This window comes from Dermacentor variabilis, chromosome 2, assembly GCF_050947875.1.
Source record: "Dermacentor variabilis isolate Ectoservices chromosome 2, ASM5094787v1, whole genome shotgun sequence".
NCBI lineage: Eukaryota > Metazoa > Arthropoda > Arachnida > Ixodida > Ixodidae > Dermacentor > Dermacentor variabilis.
The window spans coordinates 83,074,839-83,093,940 of NC_134569.1; the positions used below are offsets into that span (position 1 = coordinate 83,074,839).

At 46.6% G+C, this 19,102-nt stretch overlaps 1 protein-coding gene across 6 annotated transcripts in view; it reads right to left on the reverse strand.

The window, feature by feature from the left end:
- The window catches only part of LOC142572185 (adenylate cyclase type 5-like), a 308,272-nt gene that overhangs the window by 58,065 nt on the left and 231,105 nt on the right, over positions 1-19,102 (reverse strand). For all 6 annotated transcript variants that reach the window (XM_075681117.1, XM_075681118.1, XM_075681116.1 and 3 more), the window contains 2 exons: positions 16,887-17,036; positions 529-650 (listed from right to left, as the gene is read on the reverse strand). In XM_075681117.1, coding sequence (XP_075537232.1) covers positions 529-650; positions 16,887-17,036 — 272 coding nt within the window. The remainder of the gene's footprint in view (positions 1-528; positions 651-16,886; positions 17,037-19,102) is intronic.

Sequence of the window (19,102 nt, forward strand, 5' to 3'; positions counted from 1 at the left end):
AGAAAGATGACGCGATGGCTGGCCACAGTTTTAAATTATTTCTTTCGCCATGGCAGAGGCCACGCCAAATACCACTAGCGCGGAGCCAAGCTGCGAGGCACTCGCACATGGCGGCATACCGAGAAGAGACCACAGCCCTCGGCAATCTCGGCGCACAGCATTTTGCGCGTTCTCGCCTGTACAGCGAAAAAATAGTAATAGAAACGACCAGTTCAAATCGCTTTCTAAAACAGCTCTTCGGCGAGCCGCACCGCGTCGCCGCGACATCAATTTTTCGATATGCTTTCTTCAACTGATGCGGAACCCGCGCGCCCATTGTTGTGACGTGCCTGGCGGGCCGCCTCGCTGCCAACCCACAGAGGAAAAAGCTTTTGTGCCAGAGCAAACAAGCAGGACGAACAGCGTACGTCGAATGCTGAGGACACAATGGCAGTAGTTCTCGTTGCTAAGCGAGCGTGAAGACCAAAAAGCAAAAAAAAAAAAATATAGCAAGAAGGAGCAAACGCGGTGGAGGACAAACATACGCACCTGACGTTCTCGTGCCGGTGGATGTAGATCTTGTGAAACATGGAGTCCTGCGGCTTTTTCGCGATGTCCGCTTTCATCTCCATCGCGACGTGGCGTGGAAGAACGGAGAGCAAGAGTTGCTCCTGGAAAGAGAGAGAGCGAAAGAGATAAATCATGACGCGAGACAAAGACGTCAAATGAATTCGACAGAAAAAGATTTGCCTGCTCAGCGATCGAAAGCATTATAGGCTACAGTACCCATAGCTGGCTATGTTTCTCGAATTGTCATAAGAAAGGAAAGAGAGAATACCAAACCGAAATGAACATACGATGTTGAGTCATACGGTTGCTGAGACAGCCCGCACCTATTTGCCGCTTCGTCACGTTCGGTACGTCAACACTTAACGAACACAGTCCCGTGGGCCCCGTATTCTCTGGTAGTTTGTACGCTATTTCGGTTGGCGAGAACAGTGCGACAGCCCTCCTTTGTAATAGGGAAGATGGTATTAGGAAAAGGCGGCTGAGATGCCAAACGGCTTTTACGAACCAAAAGCTCCGCCCGTTGAGTCACACTATCGTGGTAGACTTCAAGATGTTGAATTGGCGAGCAGCACGAGTACGCGAACCAAGAGTTGCGCGATTTGTACCAACAACACCCGAGTAGGTGTCGACATATCAGCATGGCACGCACGCACGCACGCACGCACGCAGCACAAACACACTGTGCGTATGTGTGTGTTTGTGTGTGTGTGTGTGTGAGGACAAAATAGCGGACCCCAATTTCCCCGAAGATGGGCAGAAGATATAGAAATAATTGAGAGCTTTTCAGTTGGAATGTACTTTTCCGGCAACCTGTATACTATTAGGAGTACAACGGATGATGTCTGGAGCCAGTTTGTTCCACGCATATGTTGTCTCCTTGATCAATACGCTTATTAGATCAGTTTCAGTTTAGCGTGCGCAACATCTCTGCGCGCGCAAGCAAGTTGCGTATTAACGATGCGCATGCGTAAAGCGTAACCGCAACGTTAGGCGTTGCGTGCACATTCACGTGCCTCTTAATTGCCTGCGGGCTTTGCGGTTTCTAGCGGAGCGCCCTCACAATTTAAAAAAGATACCTTAATTATTTATCAGCGAATTAATGAGGAGGGGGTCTCAGTCCAGGCGACCTATATCAGCGTGCCTGATAGGGATGTAACGTATGCTGTCACGTACTTTTGCTTCTGGGGGGCGGTGGCCGTAGTGCAGCCACCCAGGGTTGGGGGGGGGGGGGGGATAACGTAGTGTAGGAGAAGGAAGGTATCAACAGGATATGGCGGGTGTTCGGGCGGTCACCGCATTGTGTGATCTTCTGTGAGACCGCAGAAAATGCGGATGCTGGCTGAGGTGGGAAGGGCGTCGGGTCTGTTCGTGCCTTGCAGGTGATGGTGCCATGTCCAAGCCTGATGTGCGAATGCATAGACAGAATTTGCGGCAGGTTCGCTTGTGTAGCTCAGAGGAAACGTGCGGATGTGGGGCTCGTCTATATAGATCCAGGGATGACGGGATCCCGGAGCGCGCTCTTCCGAGATGCCGTTGTCGGCAAGAGCGCCATAGCGTTTGCAGAGTGGAGGGCGTTAGTTTTGACACTGCGCGTGGTGGGGGCCTTTAATTTTGTGAAGCTTCTACAATGCTGCACAGGATGGTGCTAAGGAGCGCGCTAAATCATGACAAAAGAAAAAAGAAAGAAAAGAAAGAGAGAAGCTCTATATAGGGAGTTGCACGCATCGCCACGCATACGGAACACGCAACTAAAAGTGTTCTGACGAGAAAATTACTTGCGCACGAAGTGCCCCTGCGTGCTGCGTACGTATACAGCAGCAACAGATGCTAAACTAAACTGTATGCCGAACTCAGGGCCGCTATATTATAACGATTCTATTCCAGCGCCATTACTTTTCGTGCTTCGCCAGTGGACCGTGCTGCGCTCCGCCCATGCACGTAATCGCAGGGATCAGAAGGCCGTGATTGATGGCTGATAAGAAATTAATAAAATTGAGCGAGAGGAATCATTAGTGCAAATACCGAATTGTAGGTTACGAATAGAATATCCAATTAAGCCAAGAAAGAAAAAAAAAAGCCGAATATCGAATCGAATATCGAATAATAGAAAAATTTTCGGATATTTTCCAAATTTTGGGCTAGAAAATACAGTGCTGCTGATGCTCGGAAACCTCCTAGCCTTGTGAAACAAGAATGCAGTAAGCTATCAGTAACTTAGGTGCATAAAAATCAAGTTATACAGTACAGTCCACCCTTATTAAGGGACATCAATTTAGCATGTCAGCATTGATTACAGCTCAGTTTCATATTATAAGAAGGTGAGGAATCATTTTTTATCAATAGAATTTCTGTTGAATAGATAGAATAGAATTATTCCACCATGCCCTATCCGATTCGGTCATATTCGCGTATTTTCACATCCCTAGTCATTACATTATACCGGCCCAAGGACGATAACGTAACACTATTCCAAACTTTTTTATTCCAATTATGCAATCAGCCTTCCGCGATTGCTCAAAAACTTTTTGGGACCACCCCCACTTAACCTGTCTGTCATGCGACGTCACGGAAACCTTGATAGCTCCACATCTCATATGACGTGTCCACATTGATTATGCATGATTTGATCGAACAAAATAAATATAGTTATTTCTGATTCGACCCCTTTTCGCCATTAGCCCTCAGCTATTGGCCAAAGTTTTCGGGCTGCACCCACTTCACCTGCCAGTCATGCGACGTCACAAAACCGCAAGAATGCACCGCGTCAAAGTGACGTGTACACGATAAAGATTCATTAATATATGCCGAACAAAACTGAATCTTTTTCTGAATAGCCGTAGGCTGCCTCGTTCCGAAAGGAATAAAAGATGGCTGCCGCCGATCACTCAAGCACTGGCGACTCGCACCTGCTGGAGAGCATGGGTTTAGTTGCGTATAATAAAGCTTTTTGCGTGGCCGTGTAACGTTTTCGAGGACTTTCGGCACGTTTACGACCTCGTTCTGCCAACTCTTCTTTGCTGAGGATCCATTTTAGAGTCATTCTTTAGCTTCCTTTGCATGCAGCCGTTATTTTCGACGAGCCACCGAAAGCTAAGTAAGGGAAAGCCTACCAATCGCAAACGCCGGCACCACCCTCTTGATACGGTTATCGATTTTCAGTGCAGTGGCTCGGCCCCATAGAATCCCTTTCCACTTGAGCGCGCTCCTCGCCTGTTGTCAGCCAATTATAGATAAGACAAGCCGTTCTGTGTAGGCAATGTTATTCGTTTTTCAAGCAAACAAACGTGACCTCCTATGAACGAGGAGAGCCTTTGATTGAACTGTTCAGACAACCCTGCGGGTGACCGCCCGATCATTGCATCGGCGGTTACGCAAATTTGACGTCATGAAATTGGAATAAAAACATATTGGAATAGTTTTACGTTATAGGACCCCAGGGCCCGTGTTATATAAAGATTATTTTCATTTTTAATTCCTTCTGCCCTTTTGGATTGGCTACTGGCTAGCGCGAAGCCACGGCCTCGTTATCGCCACGGTGTATGTCACTCACCACTAACGGCCACCACTAACGGTAAGAAATGGAAAGAATCAGATGAGAAGAACACGTACGAAATACGGTTGGAATTCCGCATTCGATCGGCATCGAAATGAAAACTCCGAGTGAAGTTTCATTGCCATCTTCCTACAGTGCTCGCGCAGCAAATGTGAAAATTGTGCCTGTTGGTAAAGGCTGGTAGTGTCTAGCATAAAAAGGATGGAGCACAACACCTGTGTGTGTCTTAGTTATTTTGCTTGTGCTCCGAACATTTTGCAATACAGTTTAGTGTGTGCTTCTTTTTTTTTTTTTGCCGGCTGAATAATGTCTCCATGATACAGCATCGGTACGTGACGTAGTGATCGCAGTGTAATAAGCCGATGTCGCGGAAGAGCAGACGCTGTCAGAAGACGCGCCACACGGCTGCAGTGCGCTATAAGAGTCTTACAACGCAGCAAATGCTTCTTGAGTGGTATGTGTAACAGCCACAGTAATCTTCGCTCACGAGCAGAGAGCTAAAGCTAACCCTAAGGCACGCAGAACACTTTGCCGCTCTTTCCCGTGGTCGCTACAGAAGCTAACGCAGCTGGCGGACTTACAGATGAAGCACACAGGTGCACTGGTTGTAACTGAAGTGGTTGTCGATTAATCGGTTCATCGAAAAAGAAGCTGTCGACTGGTTCTCCCTCGCCCTACGGCTTCTAGCCTCCTTGTTAGTACGCTTGGCGGAAGGGTTCAAAGTACGGACAAGAACGATAGTTACAGCGAAGCTGTTAGTGCGACTACAGAAGCGCTCGAAAACGTATGTGTGCATTTTCACAGGGCCCTAAGAGGACTAGGTTATTCAGCGAGTTTGTATTTACAAGAAATGAGAGGCACGTTACGGGTGATGCGCGGATAAATATTGGAGTGGGTTATTATTGGGGCTAAATGACAATTCCCAAACTCTCATTTCTTGCCTGTTTAGAGGCGTTACATGAAAGCTTACAAAGAGAGAGAGAGAGAGAGAGAGAGAGAGAGAGGAAAGGGGAAAGGCAGGGAGGTTAACCAGAGAAACAAAGATCCGCTTGGCTACCCTACGCTGGGGAGAGAGGGGAGGGGGAGGTAAAGTGGTAATAAAGTAGAGATAAGGAAAGGAAGGAGCTTAGACACACAATCACAATCGGTCACTGTCACCGAATACTGTCATCGCACAGCACAGTGACACTTGCATCTCTATCAACATCTGTTCAGGCTACAGCCGCCTGTCCAATTCTGTCGCCCTCAAAAACCACAACAGTGCCCTCGTCGCCCTCTGCTGCGATGGCTTATGATGGCGGTATTTTAAAATAAGTTCTTCTGCGAGAGGTCTTTGGTCAAAGCGCGCTATCGCGGTTGCGAGTAATTGTCTCTGTAAATTATATCGAGGACAGTCACAAAGAAGGTGTTGAAAAGTCTCCTCGTTACAACAGTCCTCACACGAGGCGTCGTCGGCCCATCCAATTCGGTAAGCGAAAGACTTGGTGAAAGCCACCCCTAGCCATAGTCGACAAAGCAGGGTAGCTTCGCGACGGCAGAGTCCAGTTGGAATACAAAGGCGTAGAGAGGAGTCAAGATTGTGGAGTCGGTAGTCGTGAAAACTTCCAGCGTTCCACAAGGAGAACGTGATGTCACGGCTGATCATTCGAAGTTTTCGAGCGGCATCTGTCCTTGATAACGGTATCGGCTCCTTTTCGTCCCCTTGAAGAGCCGACCGAGCAGCGTTATCAGCGTGTTCGTTCCCTATGACTCCGCAGTGACTTGGAAGCCACTGAAATGTCACGTGGTGTCCTTTCTCAGTTAAGGTATGAATGAGTTCTCTAATCTCAAATACCAGTTATTCGTGTGGTCCGCGCCGCAGGGCCGATAGCAAAGATTGCAGTGCAGCCTTCGAGTCACTGAATGTTGACCATCTTCGAGGTTGTTCTTGGCTGACGAGACGAAGTGCAGCGCGAAGGGCTGCAAGTTCCGCGGCCATCGGTGTCGTTGGGTGACATGTCTTGAAACTGATGGTGGTGGCTTTCGCTGGGAAGACCACGGCTCCAGAGGAACACTGGCGAGTTGCCGATCCATCAGTATAAATATGTACGTGTTCGGCGTATCTCTCGTGCAAAAGGAGCAGAGTTAGTTGTTTAAGAGCAGGTGATGACAGCTCAGATTTTTTCCTGATTCCTGGTACGGTGAGGTGCACTGCGGGTCGAGCCAAACACCATGGAGGAATCGATGACTTAGTTGCGGGGGTGAAGCCTGATGGGAGGCAGGTGTAATACTCCGAAATCGTAGTACAAAATGCTGCCTGCGGCCTTTCTGACGGTAGTGTTGCCAGATGGTGGGAACAGGCACGGGCAACGTGTCTAATGTGCACTCTCAACACTTCTACCGCAATGTGTCTTTGTATAGGTTGGTCCCGAGCAATCGCAATAGTCGCTGCTGTCGATGTGCATTTTGGCAAACCAAGACAAACCCTGAGAGCCCGAGCGAAAGCTTACAAAGTTTTGCCGGTGCTTTTGGGGAACCAAAGGTGTTAGCAATTCTACATTTGGAGATAAGGGGAGCCATATTGCAAATGATGCGTACCTAAAATTTGAAATGTGGAGGTTCTTTAAGAGTCTCAAAATTAAATACTCATTTTCTAAACGATTACTAAATACTCGTATTGAGTAATGTGCAGGCAAAGTTTCAAAAGTGTCAATTAATTACAACCTTTAGAAACTGCTTAAGCCAGCTCCTGAAATCGTTATACGGCTGTTATACGCAATGTTTCCTCGTATCATCTCCCTCCCTACCCCTCCCCAGAATATATAAACACACACACACACACACACATATATATATATATATATATATATATATATATATATATATGGGTGACACCGAGTTCACTTTTGGTGGAACTGGGGAGTATGTTAAGGGTGATGTGCGGAGAAAGTTTAACATTTCTGGCTTAGCTACGAGCGTTGCAGATAATTACCGAGCAAACGTTTCTTTTTCCTATTTTCATGCGTTCCACAAGGCATGTAATAAGTTTCCCGGTGTCCTCGGTAAACTGAAGGACGCACCTTGTTTATATTCGGTGAAAATAAGGGGCATACGTGTTATTATGGGTGATGTGTAGACAAAGCTATTCCGGCTATTTACGGTCCTTGCGGTATTTTATTCACGCAAGCACTCCAGAGCGTGTGTGCGTGAAAATTTGTGAGTTAGGAAATTGCGCATAATTTATTCAGCTGCTATCGGAGGACTAAAATATCCACAAAATCAAATTTGGTAAAAATAAGTAAAATAATATTGGGGGGGGGGGGGAATTATGCTGAAGTTAAATGTGTCTTGATTATAAAAGATGGCCTTCGCTAAACATTCCTTAAGAAAGTGCTGGAAAGCGTTATATGCGAGCAACATTTTAACGTGTCACTTAGTTAAAGTCAACGGAAATCCTTAATGCAGCTGATTGAAAGAAACAACTTCGCTGGAAATTGAGTTGAGACTGTGCAAGGTCACACAACTTTGATGCCTTTCTTTTTCTCAATGATAGATCCTTCTTTGGAACCCGTGTGTATTCCTTCTGCAGCGTCTTACTATTATTTAAACGTGGATGGCAACATTTCTTTTCTTTTGCATAATGTGTAAAAAAAAAAGCTAGACCAATATATGAACGACTGCAAAGCTTACGTAAGGGGCTTAGGCGCCGGATGTTCGGCGCATTATTCATTTTCCTCGATAAACATCATCCATCCAGGTCCCGCGAAAATAACGTAACACAATTCTACATTCTCACAAAGCACCACTCGCACTCCCCTCCCCGTCGTTTGAGCGCACTGGAAAGTAAATTAAGTTATAACGTTTCGTAGCGGGCGAGATTGATCTCGTGTGCCGTATTCTCGACTGCCCAGGGGGCCCGTAAATGTCCATCTTCCCGATCTCCTTCTCATCCATCTTCCCGCACCAAAGACAACCTTTGTTAGATGAGATTTATTAATTCATCCACTTTCTTTATATGCAGATATAATATTTTAAATATGATATTTGAATGCGATTTTGAGTACCGTCGTGGTTCTCCGTTTTCGCACTAAATCCTTTCACACGCTTTCGCTACATCACCCCGGGTAGTAGTTTTGCTCAAAGTGATAGCGCAACAATGTGAATATGACGACTTGCCCGAAGGTTGTCATTACGGAACCAAGGCTAACAAACGAAAAATCAGTACGTCAAATACAGGAATAAACTTATAATTACTAAAACTGCAAACGTAAAAAAAAAGATAGACTGTTACATAGTAGACTGCATTACTTGACTTGCCTGATCTCGCACGTCGTCGTAAAACTTGTCGTATTTGTCTCTTTTATAAGGTTTACCATTTTACTCCAGTTCCACGTAACTCTCTTTTATTACCACCGTTGTAGATTTAGGCTCGCAATGACCGCCGATAGACGAGTTGTGTACCTGACTTGTGGCTGAAAAGAACTCTGGCTATATAGTTAAGTAGAAGAAAAGACGGTACTCGTCAGTCGACCAACCCGTGCTTAGGTAGGGAATCATTCAAGCAACTGTAGACAAACATGCCACGATGGGCTCCCGAGACCGGGCCACTGGGGTCGAATTCTCCATTCATTGCTTTTTAATAACTGTTTGTGATTATACAGCCACCTTGGCTAATAATATGGTAGTCATCGACCATCAATATTGGTATTCATACGGCAACCATCAAACATCGCCAAGCGTTTGTTCTTTAAGGCCTGTTGCAGCGCACGAAATACTTTGCGAACAGGGACGCCTAATAACGCATGCACGACAAGAGCTTCGTACTATGTATGCGAATCAATGGGGTGTGTAAAAGGTTCACGCAACCGATAATAATCTCCTGCATCCTTTGGCATCGTTGGTACACAGTGAGAAAGTGTTCTGTCCGTGGTTTTCTTGAAATAGAGAGTGAAACACCACGGTTGTGCCACCTTCACAAACAAAGTTCACACGGACTACACTCGCGGAAAACCTTCGGTGGCAGTAAAAGGAAAAGCTACAGGGACGCGGAGCTTCTACACATGTGTTACAGCCAGGTAGTGTGGCAGAGTTTGGCAACGCTTCGAGTTTTTATTGCGAAAGCAGTGATATGGACACTCCAAGTGAATTTTCGCAGTCGGCGTCGCCGTGGCGTTCCATATATATTTATGTACAAGCATGCTACGTTTTTATTTTTGCCGTATATGTATAAAGCAGATACTATACTATTCAACCGCAAGAGCTACTGAAACCATGTCCTTCGTTCTCATGGATTTATTCTTCAGATTTTTTTGTGAATCGCGGCGCGCAAGCAAGAGTCGCGAACACTTTCAACCGTAGCTTACGCATTTTATTCTAGATATTCTAACTGCTAAGAAGTGCAAGAAATATATATATATATATATATATATATATATATATATATATATATATATATATATATATATATATATATATATATATATATATATATAGTGAGAGAGAGAGAGCGAAAATAAGAAAAGAAGAAAAATGGGACGAACTTAGGGCTCAGTGGGGTACTTTGTTTTATTTTTCTGTTGCAAATAAGATGTTTAGATTTTCTCTTCCTAAGCTTCAACTAACACTAATGACAATGTGGGACTCTTTTTCACTTGCGCGTGCTCTGCCTCCGTAGCTTTCCTTTCATTGCCATAGAAAGTTACCCGCGAGCCTTTTATTCAATGAAGTTCTATCTGGTCATCTTCTTTCCTACTGTCTTGGATTTTGCATCAAATGCTTATTTTTGCCTTGCGATCTGCCGTGCTGCAGCCATCAAGAATACAGCCACATTAAAGACACCTTGCTTTTAGTCACTGTTATCACTGGGGCTGCATTCCGTGTTCCTACAAGGCCGCATGCACCTTTTCATTCGAGTGTTGGCTATAACAGCTAAGTTGGCGTAAGCGGGCTACAGAAAGTCAAACTCCTCTAGGCGAAATGCAGGCAAGGAAAGCGTTAAACTAACCTTTCGCACCTAAATTAGCATTCGAGGACGAGGCGTCATGTGATTAAGTTTCTTGTGCAGGTATTACGTCACTATACTTCCTGCTAGCGTTTGACTTTTTGTTATTGCCGGAAGCACGAATTAATCAGGCCCTGTCGCATTCGTGAAAGTTGGCCCACGTGTATTCTTCCTCAGGACAGGTTGAATAACTTCTTTCTTCATCAAAAACGCGTGTCTACGCCTTTATGAAACCTTTTTTTTTTTTCGAGCGCAGCTCTTAGGCGCCAGTTCCTGCGGTGAGCGTCTGCGCTCCTGGCGTAACCGAGCGAACAAGTACAGCGGGAGAGGGAACGAGGCGCACAGCGGAGGACGAGAAAGGCGGCTAGAGAAAGGGGGCGCGAGGAGGAAAGTGGAGGGGAGGGTACAGCCAACACCCTGTAGAGAACTAGGAGGTGTTGGTACAGCGGAACCATGAGGCGGAAAGCGGACGAGGGATGGCGAAAGCGTGAGGAGAAAAGCGTAGTGCGGTGATGCTGTCTACGAGATGGCGCCAAGGTAGAGCGCGCCGTCTGCGAGGTTTCTCGCCGGTAGCTTCTGTGAAGCGCATCCACGCGCTGGCTCTCGCGATCTCCACATTAGCGAGGCAGTGGCGCCACACTTCGCTCACATTGCAAGGTTTCTGCACGAGACCGATTGTCCACGCCAGCCAATATGTCGCGAAATGGAAACACGTACGTAGCTGCTCTCAAAATTCCCATTAAGCAGCATTGTAATCGGTGATCTTTCTTCATTTATCTATGGCATTATAGAAGCTTTGTATTTTTTCCTCTTTTGTTTTCTTATTTTTGATGTTACACGCAAAAACACGCGCAATAGCGTGTTCAAGGTTAGGCCAGCTCTCTTTAATGTTTCTTTCTTTTGACTGATGTTTCGTATACGCCGCCCCAAGAGCTGAGAAAGAGAGAGATCAATATCCAATGAGCTGAACTCGACTATATATGCTCATTGTCAAACAAGACATCGACTTATAGCATCGTGAGGTAACAAGAATGAGAGAGAGAGAGAGAGAGAGAGAGAGAGAGAGAGAGAGAGAGAGAGAGAGAGAGAGAGATGCGTCGCAACGAAATGACCAAACTTAAGAGTGGATCGGGCGAGCAGCGCATGCACGGTGATTTTGAAGTCTCCAGTGCGTGCACACACACACACACAGGCATACTGAGCACACGATTTCTTTGTCGCGCATTGCAATAGAGAGACGACGACAATGAGCAAACATAAAAGCGGAAATAAAGAAAGGAAAAGGAAGAGAACGATATAAGCGAGGACGTCTCATACCACGGATGGACGAGCACCACGAGCTCGAGCTACACTGTCCGCCCGTTGTGCAAGATCACCAGAGAAGAGAAAGGGGGCGAACCGGACGCCCTTCATTGATACCATATAGAACCGTGGCGCGAAGAAAAAAAAAGAAAACGCTGCGGAGCCTGACGGCATGCTCTTTCTCTTATGAAACGCTCGTCGAAGGCATCGCCTGGCACGGCATCGTTGATAAGCTGGAAATCTACGTGCCGTGATGGTGGCGGCCGTAGATTAGTCGCGTCCCCCCCTCCCCCCCACTCCCCGCGACAGTGGCACACGGCTGAGAGAGAGAGTGCATACGCGCATATATGGGAGCCGACACCAATCACTGCAGTGCTCTCGCGCATACGTTATACTAGGTCTCGCAAGAAAGCCATGCAGTGGAAAGAAAGCTGCAAGTGGTATCATCGAGGAAGGTTTCTAAGATTTCTGAGAACTTCCCGAACGAAAACAGAAAGAAAAAAGAAACGAAAACATATATTTGAAGGAGCACCGTTAAGAAAGCTGACGAAGTTTGCGTGGCGCCCGTAATAGCGGTAAGGGAAAACAGTTCCTATAGATGCTATTCCATGTAACATCTATATTCCTTATAGTGACGATGTTGATGACGATTTCTTCGCATATGAGCATGTATACTGTTGGTTTGCACTTACGAAAATAAACAAGTGGAAGCTGGTAGCCCTGTGTGTGCGTCGTATACCTTTTGGCTGCTGTTTATTCGCCAAGCAACATTATCATTCCGCATCCAGTCAGTGGACGGTGATTATACGTGCGTGTCACGCGCGCTCGCCCGACTTAAGCACGGTCTTTAATTGACTTGCGATGACGCTATCCTACGTCGCTCGACTGACGTGATCGGCGCAGTGCGCCGGCTTCAGTCTGTGACGAAACGCCCACGTTCTCGGTCAGCTTTGCGAGCGCCCACGAGAACCGCTCGCTTTGGTGACGCTGTCCACTTTTCGACCGACAAAGCGTCCGCGGTGTGCGCATGCGCGCGCGTTCGGAGAACGTCGCCAGTCAGTCTGCCTCAGGCGTGCCAGGCCACAGACGTAAGAGAGCGAGGGAAAATGTTGGGAAAAAAATACAGTCCAAAAAAAAAAAAAAAGGCAATAAGCTAACGGTGGCGGGGCTAAGAAAAGAAACGCAAGACGCACCCTCTGCATCGTCCTTGGCCCTATTGGCTTCCTCGTAGGGCCTCGTCGCTGTCCGAGGGAGCGAAAGAAATGGACCGGCGAGGCGCCCGTGGAACATCCTCATTGCCCGACATGTCCGCGCTCGATAGGCGCTCGGAGACAATCGCGTGCTTGGTACTTTTGCAACCACGTCGCTACCGCAGCTTCAAACATGCAAGCCGTCGTATGCGTGGCGACGCGCTGACGAAACGCGACGGCCACTGGGGAGAGCGAAGACGACGGCGGGGGAGGAGGAGGATTAAGATAACGGCGGATGTCCATGCCAGCCCGCCGCGTGACCACGCGGCCGTTGAGCAACGTATATACGCAGCTTGCCAGCTCGCGCACACCACGAAAGTAGTACAAGTGTCCGCGGTGGCTTATACGTGGCGCGCATATTGCTATACACCCCGCCGCGGCTGGTCTGAAGCGCGAATAATTTACATGCAAAAGACGAGCGCTCTTCCGTCGCGCTGACCCAAGCTTGCCAGCTTTGGTCGTGATTGATGTTCGGCGCTAAAGGCGGTGTATACGTAGTGTCTCAAGCACGTTCGGCAGCTGGCCGCGGATCGATGTTATAGGAGGCTCCAGTTTTCAGGAATCACGAATTGTGTTGGCGTTTATTTCGCCCGTCCCGCGTCTCGTACGACGGCAAGAAACTCGCAGATTGCGCACCATATATAGCACACATCCTCTGCCAAAATTATTTCACTCGTTCTTGAAAAAGCCAAAACGAAAGCGTGCGTTCTAATGCGACCGTGTACAGTCAGCGACATCGTGCCGCGCGCAAACGCACAATTTCGTCCAATCATTGTACTAATTAAGTAACAAAATAGTAAAGGCCGTCGGAAGACTGCGCAACTATCTGTTTAGCTCTGAGCGCGGACATTTATATACAATGCCGAGAAGTTTACTTTCTTCTTTTTTTGTGTGTGCGTATGTGTGTGTGCGTGTGTCTGCTAAGCCAGGAAACAGCGAAAACGCGCGGCAAGGCCGTATCTGAGCCCTTTTGCACTCGCTGGCAAACGATTACCCCCTGTTTCGCCATGTATAGCTACTTTATTTCTGTTTTTCTGTGGCAACTTCATTCTAATTGCCATTTCTTTTGCTTTCTTTCCCGTTTCTTACAAATCTTCTTTTTCCTCGATCAATTTCGATTTCAAATCTGCCGTCGGCACGGCGCCAGGAGGAAGCAACGTGTGTTTACAAAACGAACGCACATTCCATTTCTGGCTTCCGCGTAAATCCAGCCAGGTACTACTTAATTAGTGCGTGGTGTGAGGATAATGCGGACGTGAGGACTCTTAGAGCGATACTGGTCACGTAACAAACATATAGAATTCGGTTCGCAGGTAAACGCACCTGCGTTATCGCTCAGGAACGTTAATCCTCACCGTGTTCCAGTTTCCCTTTTTACCCGCATTCCTGCCGCATTGGTCTTCGTTCCGTAACACACGGGAACGGGTTTCGCAAAGCCGTTTTCTCCCAATAATGTTTGTAATTCGCAGAAGAATCTGCCCATTGCTTTCTTGTGTGTCACTCTTCGCCAGCAGACATAACGCCACGGGTAGTTCCGAACCACGCCAACATGTTTCTTTTAACATTTCTTGGCAGAATACGGATGTTTCTTCGTCCAAAAAATCGGCAATCGACAGCTTACTGAAAACGCACTACCGTGGCCAGATTGTAAATTTAGTCAGCACTGATTGGAATGACTGACAATCCTGTACGTGATGTATGCTACTGCGAGGAGAACATGTATAGACTACCTAGTGCCACTTTCCTCGATTAGACGTACAAAGAAAAACAATGTACGATTCATTGCGGCTACTAGACGTTCGTCCACCGAACGTGCCAACACTACTGGAACACCGTTCTCACCGATCATCGGACCAAAAGGCAGTGAAAGCACTTTTGTGCTGCTTTGAAAACGACTGGCTTGTGTGAGGGCCTTGGACTGCGTGGTGCAGTTCGCGCACGTGCGCACATTCACCGCTTTACTTTCTGTCTTCCTTCTATTCTTCTTTTCTCTTCCCCCAGCGTAAGGCAGCCAATCAGGCGCGTTTCTGGTTAGCATCTTTTCTTTCTTTCTTTCTTTCTTTCTTTCTTTCTTTCTTTCTTTCTTTCTTTCTTTCTTTCTTTCTTTCTTTCTCCGTTGCAGAGCAGTTCGCGCACTTTCTTCATTACTGGGTTGCACGGGGCTGAAATCTTGACTGTGAAAGGTCTATAGACTATTTATTCACGTCTTTGTCTCCATAGTCTCCATTCCTAACCTTGCTTTTTCTCCTCTTCCCTTTGTCCCAGTGCAGAGGCTCAAACTAGAGGAGTCAACCGCAGGGCGACATTTCTGCCTCTTCATGAATAAACAATTCTCCATTTCTCTTGACAGAAGAGACATGGGGTAAATCGGCTAGCTAAGGATCACCTTAGCTAGCCGATTGGCTAGCTAAGGATTTGGCTTCCACATGGTGAACTGAGGAGTGACCATTTGTAATTGGGAGGTCTGTGTCTGATTATGTGATTTATTTATTTTAAGTGTCGCTACGGTGGAGCAATTGCCGGCAGCAACTGCAAGGCTAATCCCACCAGTAGCCTACAACAACTCAACTCAACTCAACACCTTTAAGAAGACACAGTTTAGAAACAATTTCCCTAAAAAAAGAAAAATTAAGTTAAACAAATCTATAGAGCCATCGCACTTGCACGCGTGCAAATGAGATCATATTTGTACGCAAACCTATTTGGAAAGTTATCTCTTAGCGTCTTGCACTGGCACAATGATAATTTTTTTCTTAATATAGACGCTAAAGCTTTTATTCCTTTCCCGTTCTTGTTATTATTTTTCCTTTCCTATACTGCACACTTCCATGATGTTACCCACTGTTTTTTTTTTTTTTTGCGTTACCATGCTACAACTTAATCATCATGTGTAAACGAAATAGAGTCGATGAACGCAGTATAGCAAATATCTATGCAGCTGTAAGACTTAATTCTCGTCACTATGTATGCCGTCGCGCGTGCATGGTGATTCTCAAATTCGTGTCATGACAATGATTTAACGTCAGTCATTATGCCATTGCGGTCCGCCGCACTTTTATCGATCATTGTATATTGAGCCTTTCTTCATGGGGGGTGGTGGTGAGGGTGGGGTTTGCGCGAAAACATACAGTTGACAGGAAAGGGAAAGCGGGCAGCAGGCTGTCAACTGCCACTGGAAGGGGCACAATTTCTGCCTACTCTTCAGGAAAGACGAGAAAGAAACAAAAATCCGAGAAAAGGCACGCTGCGTAGCTGTGACATAGCGCATACAGACGGTCCTCATGATTTACCTGCGATTAAGCTGAATATATAATCAATGCTAATGAGCTTTCTTTTTTCTTCAGATAATTGACTTGAAGACGCCAGGTTAGATCCCGATCCACAATAACGCGTAAATATCTGTGGGTCTTCTTGCACTCAGCTGACCTATCAGCGACGTTCGTGGGTTAGAAAGTCATCGGTTTGTGCGTAAATGCGCAAACCGTCGATGTGCGCGTAGTAGAATAGTAGTAACAGTAGTAAAGGAAGAAGCGAAGTTGGACGGATAACGCAGTGCGTACAGCAGATAACCGGTAGGCAACTAAGGTGACAGAATGATAAGCGAAGGGAAAGGAAACGCACTCGAAGAATCATGCGGTAAGAAGAAACAGAAGTGCACCCCCGCCACTGTTTCGTGTTCCTTTTCTTGTAAGGCTTTGCACAGCTGCAGTCTTATTTTACGCACAGGAGACTTGAGACTCTCCATCACATCTTAAGAGAGCCTCGTTGCCAGAGCCGCAGTGCCACCTCTCTTTTGCTCCCTAGACAGGCCAAGAACCGTCCTACTTGACGTGAAACGCTCTTGCTTCTTTCTTGCAATAATCATGTTACTTGTCTCAGTTAAAACGCAATATGTCATTTTTTATTCGCCGCGTTGTTCCTAAAAAAAAAAAAAACATCTGCTTGGTTACAGTACTTGTTAGATTTCACGCGGCACTAACAGCAATATCATTATACGGGGTACAAAACCCAGTGTAAAATAAAAGTGGGAGTATAACGCGGTGGCGTGTTTCAGTGCGCCTGACTAGCACGCATCGGACCTAGAGGAACGAATCCTGAAACAGGGTGAGGTGCTTCTTTTTTTTCCTTTCTCTGATTACTATCGCTTACTTTTCGCGCCGTGCATAATGATTCTAGCAATTTTGATCTTTCAAGGGCCTGTAATAGATTTAGCTGCGAACAAACAAAACAAACACAATGAGTGTCGGCTTACCTGCTTTTGATTTTCGCGCTGTATGCTTAGCCTTGACTCGATGCACTGTCTCGTCTCGAGGAAGGCTTGCCTTTGGGCCGCCTTGCTCGGGTAGTGCGAGAACATGCCGATGGTGTTCACCGCCACCAGCAGTATCACGTTGCACGCCACCTGTGCGCCGCCAGGAAGGGAAACACAGGTTAAGGCATAGCGTGAACTTTTGTCTTCGAGATGCGGGTGCAGCCAAACTACAGAGCGGCTTTAGTGCCAGCTGCCCTCCTTTTGACTATACGCCAACAAGAGTAAGGACTCAGCCGCTGAGACCGACAAGCCGATCTCGGAAGAAAAGATCCCGGGACCCTTGCGGAGGAACTCAATTATGCACAAGTCAAATGAAGCGCTCGTGCTCTTCTGGGAGACAGAATTGCTGCGCCACCACGTTTCATCTTCTGTAACTGCCTCAGTGAGCATTTGTCTTCGTTGTGTGGGCATTGAACTACTGTATCTATTTCCTATAACCTCTTTGTCACGACAAAAACTTCATGGACGGTGAAAGAAGACTGGTACACACGAGAGCTAACTTGCAACACTTTACTGAGGACTGCGAAGCGCGAAATATAAAGGCATTTTGTGGCCGAACATCGCGCAAGCGCAGGTAGCGAATCAATCAGTGACGACGCAAGTATCGTAATTCCATCGAAGTTAAAGCAATCGACGGCTTGGGTACTCAGTTATTCCCTAAACTATCAATTATCTCTGCCTCGATAATTTCACGCCTCAGTTGGCAGCTGCTTCTCGTGACCTTTGTGCACGAGAACCAGTTGTTTCCACTTACGGGGAAGGCGCAAACTCCAGCGTAAGATAGAGCTGCGTGCCATTCTATGAAGACTGCACCATCGTGTGCGTGCGTGCGTGCGTGCGTGCGTGTGTGTGTGTGTGTGTGTGTGTGTGTGTGTGTGTGTGTGTGTGTGTGTGTGTGTGAGTGAGTGAGTGAGTGAGTGAGTGAGTGAGTGAGTGAGTGAGTGAGTGAGTGTGTGTGTGTGTGTGTGTGTGTGTGTGTGTGTGTGTGTGTGTGTGTGTGTGTGTGTGTGTGTGTGTGTGTGTGTGTGTGTGTGTGTGTGTGTGTGTGTGTGTGCGTGCGTGCGTGCGTGCGTGCGTGCGTGCGTGCGTGTGTGCTTGTGTGTGTGTGTGATAAAAAGCTGTTTCTTTGCAAAAGATAAGGCAAACAGCGCGTTCTTGTTCGTGTTTCTTTCATTTTCTTTCCCCACATGAAACACATTTCCCCACATTTTCGCACATGGAAGTGCGACCGACTGAAGGAGGTCAGATAAGGCGCAGTCTGCCACTGATATCGTCATACGATTACGAATGGAACCTTCACGCGCAGTGGAGCTTCGCGAGAGAGGTTTTGATAGCGAGTCGGCGCCCGAACTTCGCACGCTTTCGCTCCTCCTTTCGGCGCTGGACAATCTGGAGTCCTTATTCTCATTCATTCATTCATTCATTCATTCATTCATTCATTCATTCATTCATTCATTCATTCAATACGGAAGTTACGGCTTGGAACTGCAATATTATTCCAGTTCCCATATGACGTTCAAACGTCTTGGATAAAAACTACATAGCGGCGTTCGAATAGTAAAGTTTCTGAGTCAACTTGAATATGGATATTCGAGAAAAACGACCTCCAAATGACGAATAGAATATCGAATATGATATCGAATATTTCTCCTTTCCGAAGCAACATGAAATGTAAAGTTTGCGAAGAATCCGTAAGGTAAGGAAAAAAAATCAAGCTTATATACATTGACACATGCAAGCAATTCAGTTCTCAATGGGACCTCCGGTCGATTGATTAGTTTGTAAATGAGAAACAACTGATTTCAGTTACCTGGTGCGGCACAGCAATGACAGTATAATGAAGGATGGAAACAGCAAGTTACAAGATATCTACGTACACTGCCGTGTTCGCTGATGGGGAAAAGTGTGATACCATGCAGCATCGCTCATTGTTTCGAAGGAATGCAAACAGGGTGAGGCTGGCCAAACAATAAATCGGTACAAATCCATATGTAGGCTGCATAAAAGCGAGCCATTCTTATAGAATGAGTGTAAATCATTTAGTAGGAGTTATATGCTCCGGTGTGTTCGGTCAAGGAGTGGTGCCCCTATACGCAGCAACGATTGACAGAGGTACCCCGCTGCGCAATCCCTCGGAACTGTATATATTCTCACTT